The sequence below is a fragment of the Leopardus geoffroyi genome, chromosome B4, assembly GCF_018350155.1.
Source record: "Leopardus geoffroyi isolate Oge1 chromosome B4, O.geoffroyi_Oge1_pat1.0, whole genome shotgun sequence".
NCBI classification, from domain to species: Eukaryota; Metazoa; Chordata; class Mammalia; order Carnivora; family Felidae; genus Leopardus; species Leopardus geoffroyi.
The window spans coordinates 44969135-44987257 of NC_059341.1; the positions used below are offsets into that span (position 1 = coordinate 44969135).

General features: G+C 37.5%; 1 protein-coding gene across 2 annotated transcripts; it reads right to left on the reverse strand.

The window, feature by feature from the left end:
* Window positions 1-1088: 1088 nt before the first annotated feature.
* On the reverse strand, window positions 1089-17610 carry LOC123590716 (killer cell lectin-like receptor 2). 2 transcript variants are annotated; one of them, XM_045464150.1, is made up of 8 exons: window positions 12868-17610; window positions 12395-12431; window positions 11207-11323; window positions 9546-9635; window positions 8174-8380; window positions 6106-6248; window positions 3922-4028; window positions 1089-1263 (listed from the first exon to the last, which is right to left on the reverse strand). In XM_045464150.1, the coding sequence occupies exons 3-8, from the start codon at window positions 11319-11321 to the stop codon at window positions 1104-1106; spliced, it is 822 nt and encodes a 273-aa protein (XP_045320106.1). In that variant the 5' UTR covers window positions 11322-11323; window positions 12395-12431; window positions 12868-17610; the 3' UTR covers window positions 1089-1103. The 2 variants fall into 2 exon arrangements, with proteins under 2 accessions (XP_045320106.1, XP_045320105.1); XM_045464149.1 differs by lacking the exon at window positions 12395-12431 and having other exon boundaries at window positions 12868-17609.
* Window positions 17611-18123: the final 513 nt, after the last annotated feature.

Here is an 18123-nt window from a genome sequence, read left to right on the forward strand (position 1 = left end):
AAAAAAAAAACAAAAAGATACATCACAACTAAATGTATCATATGACCCTGAAACGTGCAGGAAAAATGCCTATACATGATATAATCAGGATAGTTGACAAATTTGAATATGGGTTATAGATGAAAACACAGCACTCTGTCAATGCTAAATTTCTTGGTTTTGATAATTTTACTATGGTTATACAAGACAAAGTACTAGTTCTAATAAAACATTTAGGAAAGGGACATAATGACCCCGATTTATTATCAAACAGGTGAGCAGGGTGGGGGGAGGGGAGAGAGGGAAGGACTATAAAGTACAGATAGAACAAAATATTAACAAATGGTAAATGTGCAAAGACTATATGAAAGGGCTTTTTTTCATTTTTTTAATGTTTACTTATTTTTGAGAAAGAGAAAGACAGAGTGTGAGCAGGAGAGGGGCAGAGAGAGAGAGAGAGAGGGAGATACAGAATCTGAAGCAGGCTCCAGGCCCTGAGCTGTCAGCACAGAGCCTGACGCCGGGCTCAAACTCACAAACCACGAGATCATGACCTAAGCCAAGGTCGGATGCTTAACCAACTTAGCCACCCAGGTGCCCCATGAGAGTTTCTATACTGTTGTTTCAACTATTCAGGAAGTATAAAATTATAGCAAAAGAAAAACATTTTAATGAGAGGTGATTATCTAGATGGGAGAGGGGAGGCTAGATAACTATTTTTTAGTTCTTAATCGTGCCATCCCTCAAAGCCGAGGCTATTTAAATGATTCATCCTATTAATAAGGAAAGACCCAGCCTTTAATAGCCTAAAAGACCCAGCCTATTAATAAGGAAAAGACTAGACTATCAGAGATGTCTAATTGCTTCAGGGAAATAGAAAGAGAGAATTTCTCAGGGCCACTAAAGAGAGGGGAAATTGCTCTCCAAAGACAAAACCTTGCCCTCTTCCTCAAGAAAAGATCAGGTATCTGATTTCTTAAATCATAGTCCAAAAAGAACATTTTCTTCCTTCTCTAACTCATCTCCGTTTCCACAGTAAACTAAGTCCTGCTATCAAAAACATTAGTTTGTAAATAATCACAAATTATCACAGCAACAAACAAAAAAAATTACAAAATTCTATCTCATCTTTTCTTATAATTATTGAAGAAGGGAAAGAAAATATCACCAATTGTCTTCTCACAGATACAATTGTACATCTGAGAGCACTCAGCACTTGTTATTCTTGTTGAAGATAAAAATGCACATTGTCCTCTCCCAGAAATATTCATGAATGCATAGTGCCTGTAGAACAGAAAGCATACACGCTCAGCTGTTTAATTCTGAAGCTGACAATAACATAAATTATAATTTTTTAAGCCCATTGCCTAAATATCTAGAAAATGGAAATATTATAACTTCATCAGTAAAAGATTTTCTTTTGGTCTTAGCCTATTAAACAGAATATCAACCTTTTGATCCCATAATAATCTCTCATTTTATTTTACACTGGGAATTTTTGTTAGAAGGCAAAATTACCTTGCAATAGTGCTATGGAGTCACGATATAGTAAGCCTGCTTTCCATCCCTCATATAATTTGTATTTGCTATGTATTTGAATATCCAAATCTCTTACAGAAAGAAAAGAAAGAAAGAAAGAAAGAAGGAAGGAAGGAAGGAAGGAAGGAAGGAAGGAAGGAAGGAAGGAAAGGAAATAAATGAAACTATCTTGTGAGGCATGGGCAGAAAGCATAAGATGTATTAAATATATATGGATAAGTAAGTCAGTAACCTTGGAGACATGCCAGGTATATATACAGTAAATAGAGCATAGGAAAGGAAGAAAGAACCAAGCAGCACTAAATGTCTCACTCAAAATATACACTATGAACAGAGATACTCAACATCCATGAGGTCTTAAACTCACCTCCCACTGGTGACATGCATACTGGCCCTCTGCCTAAAAAACTCAAATAAAATCCATACCTGCTCAGCAGGTTCACTGAAAAGCTGCAGTTGTGGCCGGGCTTACGTGTTCCTGCCTCTCCCCAATAGAGAAAATGTGTATGCTGGCCATAGAGCCTTCTGTTTGGTGGGCCCTCTTAGTCAAAACTCAAGTGATGTCCTAGAAACCACACCATTATCAGGAAAGTGGTGCAGAAGAATCAGGCCATATGAAGATTACTTAAACCAGGATTCGAGTGATCCTTTTACCCACTGGCACCCTATCCTGAGTTTGACAATTAATCCCATTCCAGCCCACTGTGAAAAGCTATCCCATTTCTTTCCCCTTGCATAGTGCTATTTGTTTTAAATTGATTTGATTAACTGTACAATTTAGGCATCTTAATTTGGCCCATGAGCCTTTCTGTTCTATGCTTCTGAGGTCTTTGCCTAGAAGTGTACTCACTATGACTATATTGAAGTAATTTCCTTCATGACATCTCTTGTAAGTTTGCAGCCCAAAATCACACTACTTGTAGGACCTAAATTTAGAATTAAAAGTGGCCCAGATACACCATACCCCAAGGTATCCAAAAACAGCTAATTATTCCTTGAAAAAGCAACCTTCATCTCAGTCCCCAAATAATTTCCACAGCAGCTCAAAAAGAAAAGCAAAAATCACTAAACACTACAAAGGAAATGACACCATGAACAAAAGCAAGCAGAAACAATAGAGTAGACCCACAGACTTCAAATATTAGAATTATCGGATACCAAATATAAACAAGTATGTTTGATATCTTTCCAAAGACAGTTTGAAAATATGAGTAACTAGCAAGATTTGAAAACTTAAAACAGAACCCCTAGAAATCAAAAGTGTAACAATTAAGATTTTTTAAAAATCATTGAGCAATTTAAAAGAAGATTATAACTAAATATTAACCCAAGCGTTTACAAAACACTGCACTTCAAAATAAAACTTTAAGGGTGCCTAGCTGACTCAGTTGGAAAAGCATGCGACCAGGGCCATGAGGTTGAGCCCCGTATTGGGTATAGAGATCACTTACTTACTCACTTACTTGCATAAAGAAACAAATTCAAAATAAAACCATAGTGAAGGTATATGTATGCATGTGTGTGTGTATACTCATGTATATTTATGTCTATAAATAATATAACTAACAATATACAGATCATATGACGTGATAATATTTCACACGTATCGAAAATATCCTAAGTTAAAAATGCATTTAATACACCTAACCTACTAGGTTAGCCTAGCATGCCTTAAATATGATCAGAACACCGATGTTAGCCTTTAGTTAGGCAAAACCATCTAACACAAAGCCTATTTTATACTCAAGTGTTGAGTATCTCCAGTGATTTGTTGAATCCGATAGTGAAAGTGAAAACCAGAATGGTTGGATGGGTACAGGATGGTTGTAAGTGTCCCGGTTGGTGATCTTGTGATCACGTGGCTGACTGGGATCACATGGCTGAGAACCGCAGCTCCCAGCATCACAAGAGATTATACTGCACATCACCAGCCCAGAAAAAGGTCATATGAAATATTCAAAGTACAAATTCTACTGCATATTGCTTTCACATTATTGTAAAGTAGAAAAATTATAAGTCAAACCATTATAACTCAGGGACCATCTACAAAGGTGTGTCAGATGAATTTGGGGTATCCTCAAAATACTCATCTGTCATTGTGGGAGGGATCACTATAATTCAGTCAGAATGAGGTACTTTATAATTTTGGTTTATTTTGTGTGCCTCATAACACATACGTCTGAGCATGTGCCTAGGATCATAATTTTGTTAATAATCTGCATGACATTTCACTTCCTTTTTAATTATACTTCCTAAAACATTTTCTTAATCATCCTACTTGTTCTTACCAATGACCTCTGTGGGAAAACTGTGGGAAACAAGACAAGATTCTTTTTAGATACAGATACATCCTGATTCCAACACCAATGTTGGAGTTTGAATGCGTTCATTCCAGAGACTTACATCCCCAAAAGTGGGTCACTGTCAATCCATTTCCATTTTCTTTCTCCTCGATTATATGATAATCCAATCCAGTAGTAATTCCTATAAGTTTGGGTTTGAATGAAGGTCTGTAAAGGAAACAAAACATATCATGTGACTAGCTCCCATCGGTTAGATAAATAAAAAAACCAGATAAAGGTCCCAGCTATTTCTATGGCTGGTACTCTGCTATGTTCCATACCATCCTTCATCTCTACTTCCTAGAAAACCCTCTCTTCCCGTCCATCCCTATGCTTTTATCTTCTGAAGTAATTTTTTATCATAGATTATTTACTTAGTATTAAAAATGGCTGCCAAGGGGTTCCTGGGTGGTTCAGTCAGTTAAGCATCCAACTCTTGATTTCAGTTCAGGTCATGATCTCACTGTCATAAGATTGAGCCCCAAGTTGGGCTCCATGCTGGGCATGGGGCCTGCTTAAGATTCTCTCTCCCTTTCTCTCTGTTTCTCCCCTGCTCATGCTCTCTCTCTCTCTCAAATAAAATTAAAATTAAAATTAAAATTAAAGTTAAAATTAAATGGAGAACTCCTGGGGTGCCTGGGTGGCTCAGTCGGTTAAGCATCTGACTGTCGGTTTCAGCTCAAGTCATGATCTTGTGGTTTCATGAGTTCAAGCCCCGCATCAGTCTCCGAGCCTGCTTGGGATTCTCTCTGTCCCTCTCTGCCCCTTCCCCACTCACGCTGTGTCTGTGTCTCTCAAATAAATAAGTAAACTTAAAAATAAAAAAAAAAAAAATGGAGCACTCCTTTAAAAAAATTTTTTAATAGAATAAAAAACAAAAATGGCTGCCAGTCTCATGAATTATTTAAAATACGAAAAAAATGTAAATTTAAGTATCTAACAATAGACTTGTTAAATAATTTATGACACTATGAAACTACTCAAAATCATGCTCCAGAAAAAATATTTAAGGATACTGACAGTGATCATTACATATTCTTAGATGAAGAAAGGAATTTTCAAAACAAATTTATTAAAATAAGAAGTATATATAAGAAGTTGTGCATCAGAGCTGAGAAAGGCTTGCTATAGTTTAGTAGTTAGAAAGGGTGAAGGGAAAAGGGGTAGTATTTGGAAATATTTGCTATGTCAAAAAATGTAATATATCAAAGTGACATATAATGTCTGATCAAATGTGTGAGTGTATTTTAAAATATAGGTTTAAATTTAAGTGGGTTTTACTGCAACAAACAAAAATAATTTTATGACTTCATATCATAAATTTTTTTTATGTTGTGATTTAAAACATCTATTAGATTTGCATATAAATTCTGTGTTGTTTTCCTAAGTGATAAGTAGACGTTTCAGACTGATCTTTGAAAACATTTCTCAGTAAAAAACATTCTGTGTATGTGGATAGTTTTTATTGGTAATTAATTTAAAAGATAATTTTGATATTGTCACTTTATTTTCTCTTTTTACAATTCATTTTAAAAATATATACATCGATACAATATATTAGAATATTGATCAAATAAATGTTATGTACAGATGCAATGAAAATCACCATTAGGCTAATTTGTAAAACTGTTATCACTTTTACGTTACTCATTATTATCTCCATTTTGCAGCTGGAAAAACTGAGACCCAGACGCTAAGTAATTCACCCAAGGTCACTTAGCTAGAAAGTGGCAGAACTGGATTTTGCCTGATACCAGGCAGTCTGGCTCCTGGATTCCTAATAGTACCTACTGGATTAGATTGCCTCCAGGTACTTAGTTGCCACCTTGGAAGGATAAATAACCACTGTTTCCAGGCTGCAAATACCAAAGGGTTAAGAGCTCCATTGAAGGAGAGCCATGCTTTTCAGGGAGCTGTTCTGAAGATGCCTTAGGAAAGGAAATGAATGCAAAACCCCGAAGTGAATCTTCAAGGGGGTTTTCCATTTTGGAAATATTAATGGTCATCATGAATAGATAATATAGGAATGCTTAGTAAGTGGCAGCATCATATATGCCCATCAGTAGGCAGGGTTTTCCAGAACCCTTAACCTTCTTAACTACACAACTTGTGCTCACTCAACAGATACAACCCAGAGGATAACTGAAGGTCCCTCTGTCTGGATTGCCACATCCTCATTATCTTGGGTCCACGGGTAAGAGACCTGGTGCAAGAAAATAAAAGTGAACGTAACAGTCCATGTTACCAGTTCATCTTGATCATTTATCTTCAGAAGAAATGAATTATAGCTTTGGCATGTCTGTTTACATCCCTTCCAGTTTTTATATTCAGGAATAAAATAGTAACACTTTATTCCACAACAGGACCAGTGGCTTTCGTAGAGTTTGCCTGCAACATATAAGGTGAAACATTACCTGCTATTCCATCAAGCAGAGCCATATATTTATCAGCCCTCCATAACTAAGTAAACTCTTAGTATCATCAATAATGACAATATTACGTTCATCAAGATTCTGGAATGCAAAGAGATAGCTCTCATATTCCTTGCAGCACTATTCACGACAGCCAAGATATGAAAACAACGAGTGTCCCTCAATGGATGAATGGATAAAGAAAATGCGATATATACAATCAATAGAATACTCTTCAGCCTTTAGGAAAAGGAAATCCTGCATAGGCAACAGCATGGATTAACCTTGAGGATATTATGCTCAATGAAATAAGCCAATCACAGAAGTACAAATACTCCATGATTCGACTTATATGAGATACAAAAAATAGTCAAATTCAGAGAAACAGAAAGTGGAAGATGGTTGCCAGTGGCTACAGGAGGGGGAAGTAAGGAGTTTTTTGTTCAATGGGTATACAGTTTTTCAGTTGTGCAAGATGATTAAGTTCTAAAGATCTGTGGTACAACAAAATGCCTTTGGTTAACAATACTGAAGTGTGCACTGAAAAACTTGTTAAAAGGGTGAATCTTGTGTGTTCTTACCCACTCCCAAAAAGAGAGACATGAGAAAACTTTTGGAGGTAATGGATATGTCTATCACCCTGATTATGGATGATTTTACAGATATATGCATATGTCCAAACTTGTCAAATGATATACAGTAAGTATGTGCAACTTTTGCATGTTAATAATACCTCAAGAAAGCTGTTTTTAAAACAATAAAAGTAAGTTTTTAAACAGATTCTGGGGGCGCCTGGGTGGCTCAGTCGGTTAAGCGTCCGACTTCGGCTCAGGTCATGATCTCACGGTTCGTGAGTTCGAGCCCCTCTTCTGGCTCTGTGCTGACAGCTCAGAGCCCAGAGCCTGTTTCAGAATCTGTGTCTCCCTCTCCCTCTGCCCCTCCCCCACTCGCGCTCTGTCTCTCTCTGTCTCAAAAATAAATAAACATTAAAAAAAATAATAATAATAAAATTAAAAAAAATAATAATAATAAAATTAAAAAAAAATAAAAAGATTCTGGAATGTCTTCTAAGTAAAAGAAACATTCTTTGGGATTTTTTTCTTTTCCTCATATATTTTATAATGTATCAAATTTTTGAAATAGCATTGATTCTTTAATAACAGAGAAGATAAATTCCTACAACCTACCATATTGAAATGATATCAAATATGCAAAATCTTTGTAAACTCCAAATCCTAAACAAATATTTAATAGTTGTTAATTAACCAGGTCAGTTCATTCCACCATTATACATGATAACAGAGTTTATTATGTGAGATTTAATATTCTTATCTCTTGGATGTTTTTAATGGTATTATCACACCGAGTTGCACAAACATCAACACTTAGGCAAAACTTGCAGGAGCACTGCAGAGAACATACAGGCCAAATATCTCAACTCAAGGCAGAATGGGAACACACGCACACAATCATCTTTCCAAGAGCATACAAATGAAAGGCATTGTGCCCATTTTAGCTGAAGTACATTTTTACTTATAGCCTCCATATTTCATGTCAGCAACAAAGCAGAGTGCCTAATTTGCCCACAGGTCCAAAATGATCCAAGTTTTCAGGGAAGCTGACACACGATTTCACCTTCTGGGAGCAGTAGAAATGCAGGGCTTGTCATTGAGTTTGGGGGAAATATAGAGCCCTACTAATCCAAATGGCTCCTGGGGTCTCAGTCTCATATTTGATACAGGCAAACCCAAACACTCATATTACATCTCAGAAGTAGAAATAAAAAGTTGCCTGGTAAACCTAGATCACTAGCATAGATCGTAAACCTGTCTATTTAGCCTCAAACCTTCTGGGAGGGGAAGAAATAAAAGAAAATCATGCAATCTTCCCTTCCCTCCATACCTATATTTTTTCTCTGGCATGTCCTTTCTATAAAATCCTGCTTCATTTTCTGCTGAAGACTTTCATTTTCACGACTGTTATATTCCAAAATCTTATTTGTCAAAAGTTGCTCCTTGAAGTAGCTGTCGTTTTGCACAATTTGGTACTCTTGACTCAAATTTCTTATCTTTTCCCTCTGCTGATGGTTTTCTTGAATATACTGAAAAACTAAAATTAATAGCATAGATATAATATAAAAGTACTCATACGGCTTAACTGTTAAAATGTAAGACAAAGGAAAGTCTCACTTTGATAACCAACCCATTTCATTACTTTAAATGAGTAATTTGACATTTAGAAAGTAACACCTCAATAAACTAACCATAGAAATGGAACCACCAAATTTCACACTGTTAGTAACCTGAGTGTAGAATAAATAAATAAAATTATGATGGTAACACCTTATAATTCGGTTTTGTTTCTTTTTAAAAGTTAGTGCATCATTTATAAATAGGTGCCAAAGTAAAAATCAGTCAATCAACTTTTAACAACACATCTGAGCATGAAAAACGGTGCTGAGACACATAAGGAAATAGCATCATTGTTATTGGAGGAGATAGAATATCCACAGAAGAAAAGGGAGAAAGATTTAAATATGTACATTTATCTGAGTGTAACATATTAGTAATTTTCTCAAAAAATGTCAAGAAATTCAAATAAAAGATAACAGTTGAATTTAAGGGGCACCTGGGTGGCTCAACTAGTTAAGCATCTGACTCTTTGTTTTGGCCTCAGGTCATGATCTTGCAGTTTCCTGGGTTCAAGACCCATGTGGGGCTCTGCATTGGCAGCTCGGAGCCTGCTTGGGATTCACTCTCTCCCTCTCTCCCTGCCCCTCCCCCACTCACGCTGTCTCTGTCTCTCTCAAAATAAATAAATAAACTAAAAAAAAACATTTAAAAAGTTGTATTCAAGATCATCTAATGTCCATGGACAGAATCACTCTTTCCACTAAACTATATCTTCATTCAGTACTTAAAAAAAAATCACAAGAAAGTCATAATTTCTTCTGAACAGCTATTTCTTGAAGAATGTTTAAGAATCACAGTGATCTAAACTCAGAAGTCAGAATATGACTAAGTCCTGTAACTGGAGGAATGTTATCATGTACTATACACAGTAAGACAACTCACTGAACCACAGAGTCACCGGAATAGGTAAGTAACATGAAAATAGCACTGTGACCTGTCTATGGAAAAAATCACCCAGAAAGAGCCACCTGGGACATTCCCTGATGGGAGTCGGGGAACAATTAATGGAGCACAATTAATATTTGCACAATTAGCGTTCCCTGCTATTACCCAGGCTTGAAGGATATATTTCAATTACTCACTCTTCGTCCCCAACACTGCAACTGTCACCGATAGTAGTAAACAGAGGATCCCAAGAATCACTGCAATGAGATGCCATGGCACTGAAAACTCTTTAAATAAAAAGAAAGATAATTATCAGGGGCAGAGCATGGCCCCTACTAACCTTAGCCTGGGATACCATTTGAAACAAAGAGACAATCTTCCCTAAAATTTTTACAAAAATATATCATACCAATGGATTTAAATTCATAACCTAATATTTACAGTTTTAAAGTCTCAGATTTCTGGGGTGCCTGGGTGGCTCAGTCGGTTGAGCATCTGATTCTTGATTTTGGCTCAGGTCATGATCCCAGTGTCATGGAATCCAGCCCTGTGTCAGGCTCAGCAAGGAGCCTGCTTGAGATTCTCTCTCTTTCTCTCTCTGCCCCTCTCCCCTTTTATGAAAAATAAAAATAAGGTCTCAGACTTCTGACTGATATACACCCACTGTAGAAATACTACACATAAGAACAGTCCAATAGGATTTTAAAAGTACTTCCCTTACTAAATAGAGAGCTGTCCAATGACTATGCTGTGCACTTGAAACTAAGGTACATTGCATGTCAACTATCCTTCAATTTAAAAAAATCTAACCAAGTTTTCAAAAAGAAGCACAGAAGGCAATAGACATAATACACATTTATAAGAATCCACACGGACATTGTATACTCTTTCCTGTGATCACAACTAATCATGAAGAGGAACAAAAAAGCAGTCAATATTCTTGAGGAATTGGTAGCCAACAGTGGATATTCTGAAGCTGGAAATGTGATTGGGATCTATCCTTAAACGAGTTTCTAGAAATAGGGGCGCCTGGGTGGCTCAGTTGGTTGAGCGTCCGACTTCAGCTCAGGTCATGATCTCACAATTTGTGAGTTCCAGCCCCGCATCGGGCTCTGTGCTGACAGCTCAGGGCCTGGAGCCTGCTTCGGATTCTGTGTCTCCCTCTCTCTACCCCTCTTCTGCTCGCATTCTGTCTGTCTCTCTCTCTCAAAAATAAATAAACATTAAAAAAAATTTTTTTTTAATTTCTAGAAATCAAATTTCCTTTCTTTTTCATCAATTCTATTTTTCCCTGGACAATATTATATTTAGCCTCCTATTTTTGAGGTCCTTGATCTGAAAACTGTATCTCTGTCACTAAATTAAAACAGTAAAAGTCATTCTCACTTTAGAGCTCGTGACAATATTTGAAGGTAGAACAGAAAAGAGAACAGAAAAAAAAATGAATGCTCCTTCTGTTTCTTCATTGCCATTAAGGTTTGGTAAATATTTAAGACACCTAAAACACCTTCTATCTGAATAAAAACATTGTTTCTAACAAATATTGTCATTTTTCAAGCAGTCTCTAAGACCTTTATTTCTCTAGGAAATGCAGTGTTTTCTTGAGACTGTAATCTGTCCTTCACTTTTAATGGCCTCAAAAATTCCTCTTGATCAGAAATTTGAATAAAAACATTTTATTGGCTTTATGAATCTAAAAGAATTCATCAATTTCTCCATTCTCACAAACTTAAAAAAAAAAAGACTTGCTCTGCTACCTACGCCATTATCGTTTCCTATCACCATTTGAGAACCTGAAGGACAGACAGGAGCTTTTTTTCAAACGTCAAAGTTTGAAAGAGATGCTTAAGACACATACCTTTGTCATCAGTTTTCCCAGGCCTTTGAGTCCCACCTGGCCTTATCCTATTTTGTGACTCTGAAGGAGACTGAAGAAACCTCAGGGTGGAATAAATCACTTTCTGATCGCTCATCTCTACAGGAAGAAGGGAAACGTGTTTTGCATTAAAACCTCACAACAGGATGATTTCTTTCAAAAGAAAAATTACAGTGTCAGTCTATAGAAATATACAAGAAACATACCTAGAGGTGTGTGTGTGTACCTGTATGTGTAAGGGGAGGTGTGTTTAACTCCTTCAAGTGCACAAAGCATGTGGACTGAGCCTGATATATATAGGAAAGCGAAAACCTTTCAATATTTCTGTTAAACTCATTTATACTTCTAGTGATTATTGCCATTATGATTAGAAATACAGAAAGGTGTTTTTTTTTTTTTAATCTACCAATACACTGAATAGGCTGAGTCATATTCACCCAGCCAATTTAACTCCAAATATTCAATGTACATATACAAATGTTGGGCAAATTTGAGGCACCATTGTAAATTACTGAGACCGTTTTAAAACTATCAATTCAAAAAACAAAAATTCTGTTTCTGAAGTTCTGAAAAAATATAAGTATCTTGCCTTAAAAAGCCTTAATATACACATTCAGATCTATATATAAATATTACAAAGTTCTTGCATTCTTTTCAGTTATGACATGACTCTACTAGAGTGTTTCCCAAAATACATCCCATAAACCATCTGCAAAACAATTATTAAGGGTTAACATCACAGATTGCTCAATAATCTGATTCCAGTGCCCCATGCAAGGTGTGTGGAATAAAAATCTCTTAGGGGTGCCTGGGTGGCTCAGTTGGTTGAGCATTCGATTCTTGATTTTGGCTCAGGTCAGAATCCCAGGTAGCCCCATGTCGGGCTCTGTTTTGAGCATCCAGCCTACTTAAGATTCTCTCTCTCTCTCTCTCTCTCTCTGCCCCACTCCCCCACTTGCACATGCTCTCTCAAAACAAAAATAAATTAATTAAAAAATAACGATTAAAAAAATCTCTTAGTTGGAGCCAAGACTCCTGTATTTTTAATCCCAAATTATTCCATGTATATTTGAATTTTAGAAATAATTTAGTTAATATCCATAAAGGATTTGATCTATATTAATATCAATATAACAAGAAATTATTAAATAGTAAACGTCTAAAATTTACCTTGGTTCTTATATTAATCAGTGTGAAGAGATGATATCTAAGGAGCAGAAAACGTGGAAAACAAATTGCACATGTAACTATATCCTTTTTCAATTTTTTAATTAATTTCTAAAATTTTCTAACTTCTTCACATTTTCCCTAATTTCCTAAGGAACAGGAGTGTTTTCACTTATTCAGTCCTTTAAGATGGATAGTATGTAAGTAACTCAACATAAAGCAAAACACGCAGCATATTGAGAAAAAGAAAATAGCTTCCCATGAATGCTGCAGTAGTTTTCACATCCTTTAGAGTTCACGCAGTTCTGATGTGATCATTAGAAAATTCTTTTCTAGCAATCCCGTATTCATGCCAAGCCACTTGTAATAAAATGCCATATTCCTAGCATCTTTGTTCCTGAGAATTTTTTCTTTATAAGTGGGACTGGTAGGATACTCAGATAACAAAGATATGAGAAAGCAAAAGCAAATGTTACCTGTGTCTATGCCAGGCAGTGATGCAGGTGGAGAACACTGATCCCGAAATGCGGTGGAAGAAGCTGGCCTTTCCAATCCTGGATTCCTTGTGTGCGTCACGACTATAAGACAGAAGGCAGAAATGAATTGTCTCTGAATGGTACTCACACTACAAAAATTAGTGCCCCTCCTCTTGACCAAAGTGGTGAAAGGAAACTATATCAAAAGGCTGATGTTGAGGTATATCTTCCTCCATTTCAACTAACCAACCACTTCGAACTCTTTGCAAAATAACAGTCAAAATCAATTATTTGAGGACTGAACATATAAATGAACACAGTTTTGTTCTAAATTCTAAGTAACTAAATTCTTTAACTCTTAAATAGCCTGTTAGAAACTTTATCTTCCATGTTGCTATTTGAAAAAAAATGTATTATTTCTTTTTTCCATTTATGTGTACTACAGATAAATGTATTTTAGAAATTGTTTTTACATGTCCATAATTCCACTACAAAAATTTTGGCGTATATTCTTCTAGTTTTTCTATCCACACACTGGGTTTATTATCAAAGTTGGAATCGTTCCATACATGATGTTTTTGATTATTTCCTAATAAATGTTTCCTCATTTAAAAAATATTCATCTACAATGTGATTTTAAAAACCATATATAGTCATTACCCAGACAGATTATATCACAATTTATTCAGGCAATCCCCTACGGTTGGGCATCTGGGTGGTTTCCATGTTTTTTGCTAACATAAAAAATATTTGGCCTTATTTTTGAATACTGTCTTAGGAAAAATGTTTAAACATAAAATTATGGGATCGATACGTTAAAGAACTTTGCTACATATTGCCAAATGCCTTCCAGTGAAGTTGCTCCCATTTATACATCACTAGGTGTGTGAGAAAATGCTCACATTTGATCTTTTAAGAAGAGATACTATTGAAGTATTCCTCCACTCGAGTTTTGTGCGTGAACCTTACTTCGTGAAGATCTTCAACCTTCCAGCTAAAGGAAATTCATCTCTACAACTGTTTCTATGAGTCAGACCTTACCAGAATACACCCAAATCTCCCTGAAGTTCATTGTCATGTAATACAGTCCTTGTCAGTCTTCTGACATACAGCTCTATGAAACCAACTGACGTTGCCCTTCACATCACATGATTATGGTTAACGTGGGGTGTGGCAGAGAGGAGTGAGGTGGGATGAGAAACAGAAATTGGTTATGCAGAGACAACTCACCCTTATTTCACCCGACTCTGACCAAATTCCTTGCTTATTCTTTTTTTCCCTTACCACGTCGAGCCACAACCAAAACATTGTCCTTTAGAAGGATTTCTCATTCTTCAGTTTGCTCATGCTGCCCACCTCACTTCCATGCTACTTTACAAACACAGCTACTGACTGTTCTGACCTCTAGGACCACCATGTCTAGGTTATGTTGCTGGTGTTTGGCCCCATGTCTGTCCCCAAAGCGGTCCTGAATCTCTGAATCACCACTTGTCATCACGTGCAGGCACTCAGCTGAAATACCTCCCAGAGACTAATTTAATTCAATAAGACAAAGCAAAGTTGCATGGGTAGGTTCTGGACACTTCAAGAATACATGCTGCTGGGCATTTTCTTGTCTTTACCCCACTCCTGGTTCGGCTTTGTTCATCTCCAAACAGAGAAAGATCTTAGCCTTCTATCCTAGCGCCAAAAATAAATAAATAAATAAATAAATAAATAAATAAATAAAACCAGTTCTGCTGAGAGAACATTGGGAGCAGGGCTGGGAGAAGTATTCATGGTCATCACAAAGGTGGCAGAGAGAGACACTATCATTTATTGGAGGACCCACTGTACATCCAACCATATCAAAACCTTCCAATGCTGAGAGCTGTTTATTACTGTCCCCATTTTACGAATGAAGAAACTAACGTTAAGAAGTTAATTGACTTGCCGACACCCACGTTCTTGCTAAGTCTTGACCCATGTTTAAAATCAGGCCTGACTGAATACAAAGCACAGAGAGAATATGGATTCAGAAGGGCTTGGATTTGCAACAAACCTCATGCTACAAAGCATGAATTCTGGAAGCAGGCAGATGTGGCTTGAAATACCAGCACTAGCTTCCCTGTGAGATGTGGGGCAAGTCACTACCCTTCTATAAAACGTCGGGTTCATCCTAGTAAGATAGCGAGAATATTTGCCTTCTCAGGTTGTTATGAGAGTTAAGTGAGACCGGGTCTATCAAGTGCCAACCAGACCTGGTAAACACGCAGTAGGCACTCATTACATGTCAAATATTATTATTTGAGGTCCCAGGTTCAAATCCTTTCTAGCTGCAAAAATGTGAACCAGTCACTTGCGATCTTCAAGCCAGTTTCCTCCCATGTTCTATGAGAATATCACTCACTTGATAGACTGGGAAGACTTCAATGAGATTAGCACTACAGATAGGATTTCTCAGACTTCAAAATAAATAGTCATTTTTTCCCTCTCTCTCCCAAGGTTCTATAAATAGCAGAAAAGCCAGGACTGCGATCCAGAAGTCCTGACAGGCTGAGCTAGTTTCTCTGTCCTAACATGTGAGGTTTGGAGTGTAGACGCTCAGAAGAAAGGAGGTGGGAAGGGGCAGGCAGGCACATTAGTACTGGAAAAACGTGGGCGGCATCCTACTACCGCCCTAGAAAAACCATTCTGTGCCCTCAGATCTAGCTATTTATATTTTCCTGTCCCTGTGGAGACACTAGTAATGGTGAGCCTTTATTCTGCTTTGATTTACATCCTTATAGCTGATGAAAGTGTGGAGAGTTCTCATGATGGAGCCTAGACAGCTGCAGATTACCTTTTTGCACTTCCATACCTGTCTGTCTTCTCTACGTAAACTCTGTGACTACCACGTCTGTCTGGTCCCTTATCGTAACTGCAGCACAGACAAGAGATACGATGCCTACATGTGTGCTTGATGAGCAAGGGGGTTCGAGTTAAGAGGAATTGACTATAAAATCTAGATTTTTCCATTTTAGAGAGAAGCCAGTGAGAGGTCTTCTGAATTCACTTTTGCTCAAAAGACACATACTACATAAAACATATGTATATACAAAGCATTTGTTTACTTACTTCCTGGCTGCTTGGCTGCAAAGCCTTTTTCCATTTGGGAAACCACACAGCTTACCTCAACCCCTACTGACAATATTCACTTTGTCAGCTAGGAGCTTAGATCACGGCTTCTAGTCACACCTTCCAGCTTTCTGGTCCAACCGTCAAACCTCAGCGGCTTATCATTTCACAGCAGCATGCTGTTTCTCCTCTTGAACGTGAAGTATGTCTAGCATAAACACTAGCTCCTGCGAAAAGATGGTCTTCCTCCCTCTCCTGAGAAGTGGACCTCACCTAGCCAAGATTCCCACCTCCACGGTTGTTAGACTTAATGCCTAAACTTTATGACACTGAGCGACTTCTGGCTCTTGCTGTAAAAACTCAAAAGACTTCATTTGAAGGTTCCTGTTCCCCTAACTAGTACCTCATTTGTCCTTCTTGTCTTTACAGTAAAAACTGTTCTAACACTCTAGAGTCAAAATCTTTGATATTGGCCCAATTGCCCTCCAGCAGTCAATCAAACAGTACCCATCCTTCCTCCAATTTCTAAATACCTAAATGAGAAGACCGTCTCAGGAAATAAGTAAGCATGAAAAAATTATGGGAAAAGAAAAAGCAAGGATTTCAGGTTGCTATTTGGGCTCTGTGCCACTAAAGGATAAAGTCTGTTCATGGTTGAAAGGAAAATAGCTCTACAAAGTAGTGGCATAATTAAGAAGTTAGATGTTTGAATTAGTGTTCCCTCCACTATATCACACAGTTCAGACTCTAAGCTCACCCTCAAACCATTCATTTACCTTTGCTCTTTATTTTTATTAAATTCTGTGGATTTTCTATTCTAGCTCATTACCATACAATGCTAAGAAGCCAACTATTAAAACTGCCCATAGATGTGTATAGGAGCCTTATTCACAATTGCCAAAACTTGGAAGCAACTGAGAGGTGCTTCACTGGATAAAAGGATAAACCGTGGTCCATCCAAGCAATGGAATATTCAGCGCTAAGAAATGAGCTATCAAGCCATGAAAAGACACGAAGGAAACTTAGCAAGAAATGAACTATCACCCGTGAAAAGACATAAAGGAAACTCAAATGTGTATTACCAAGTAAAAGAAGTCAATCTGAAAAGGCTACATATTGTCTGATTCCAACTATGACACTATGGAAAAGATACAACTATGGAGACAATACAAAGAGTAGCAGTTGCCAGGGGATGAGAGTAGGGAGAAATAGAATAGAGCCCAGGGGAATTTTAGGGTGGTGAAAATACTAGCTCCGAGACCAGATTGATGGATATATGGTCATTATACATTTGCCCAAACTCACAGAACGCACACTGCCAAGAGTGAACCCTAATGTAAACAAACTATGGGTTTTAGGCGGTTATGATGTGTCAGTGGAGACTCATCAAATATACCAAATGTGCCACTCTGCTGAGAGATGCTGATAACAGAGAAGGCTGTGCATGTGTGCAGCTAGAGTATATGGGAAATCTCTGTACCTTCCTCTCATTTGGCTGTGAACCGAAAATTGCTCCCCCCCAATAAATCTTTAAAAAAAAAATCACAGGGATCGCTGGTTGAACTTACAGCACAACCCATGTTCACGGGTCTCAAACAAAATGGTCTAATGATGGATACACAAAATAATCTCAGCTCTCATCTACATTAAAAATGTCCACATCGGGGCGCCTGGGTGGCGCAGTCGGTTAAGCGTCCGACTTCAGCCAGGTCACGATCTCGCGGTCCGTGAGTTCGAGCCCCGCGTCAGGCTCTGGGCTGATGGCTCAGAGCCTGGAGCCTGTTTCCGATTCTGTGTCTCCCTCTCTCTCTGCCCCTCCCCTGTTCATGCTCTGTCTCTCTCTGTCCCAAAAATAAATAAACGTTGAAAAAAAAAAAAATGTCCACATGAATAAACTCAGTCTGACATCGATGAAGTATCCGCATGTACTCTTAACTGTAAGAAGCAGAGATGCAAAACCTAGAAACTCAAAATAAAGAATTCTCGCCGGTCCTCTTTGAGGGGCCATTTATCTATCCCTTGGCTGAACAAAGTTAAAGTGCTCTACTTGGACCATACATGAGAAAATTAGAATCGCAGTGGGACCACATCCAAAAGACACATCTTGTTCCGAGGAATTTGAATATACAGCTCTGTGGCAGAGGTATGTGTGTATGCAAA

What these genes read in the sequence shown, in the direction of transcription:
- LOC123590716 (XM_045464150.1), bottom strand. Translation starts at nt 11,321, where the DNA reads ATGAGCGATCAGAAAGTGATTTATTCCACCCTGAGGTTTCTTCAGTCT. An exon ending in TGCAGTGTTGGGGACGAAGA is followed by an intron (nt 8,381 to 9,545) that starts GTGAGTAATTGA and finishes TATTAATTTTAG; the next exon opens with TTTTTCAGTATATTCAAGAA. An exon ending in TAAATGATCAAGATGAACTG is followed by an intron (nt 4,029 to 6,105) that starts GTAACATGGACT and finishes TTTCCTTTACAG; the next exon opens with ACCTTCATTCAAACCCAAAC.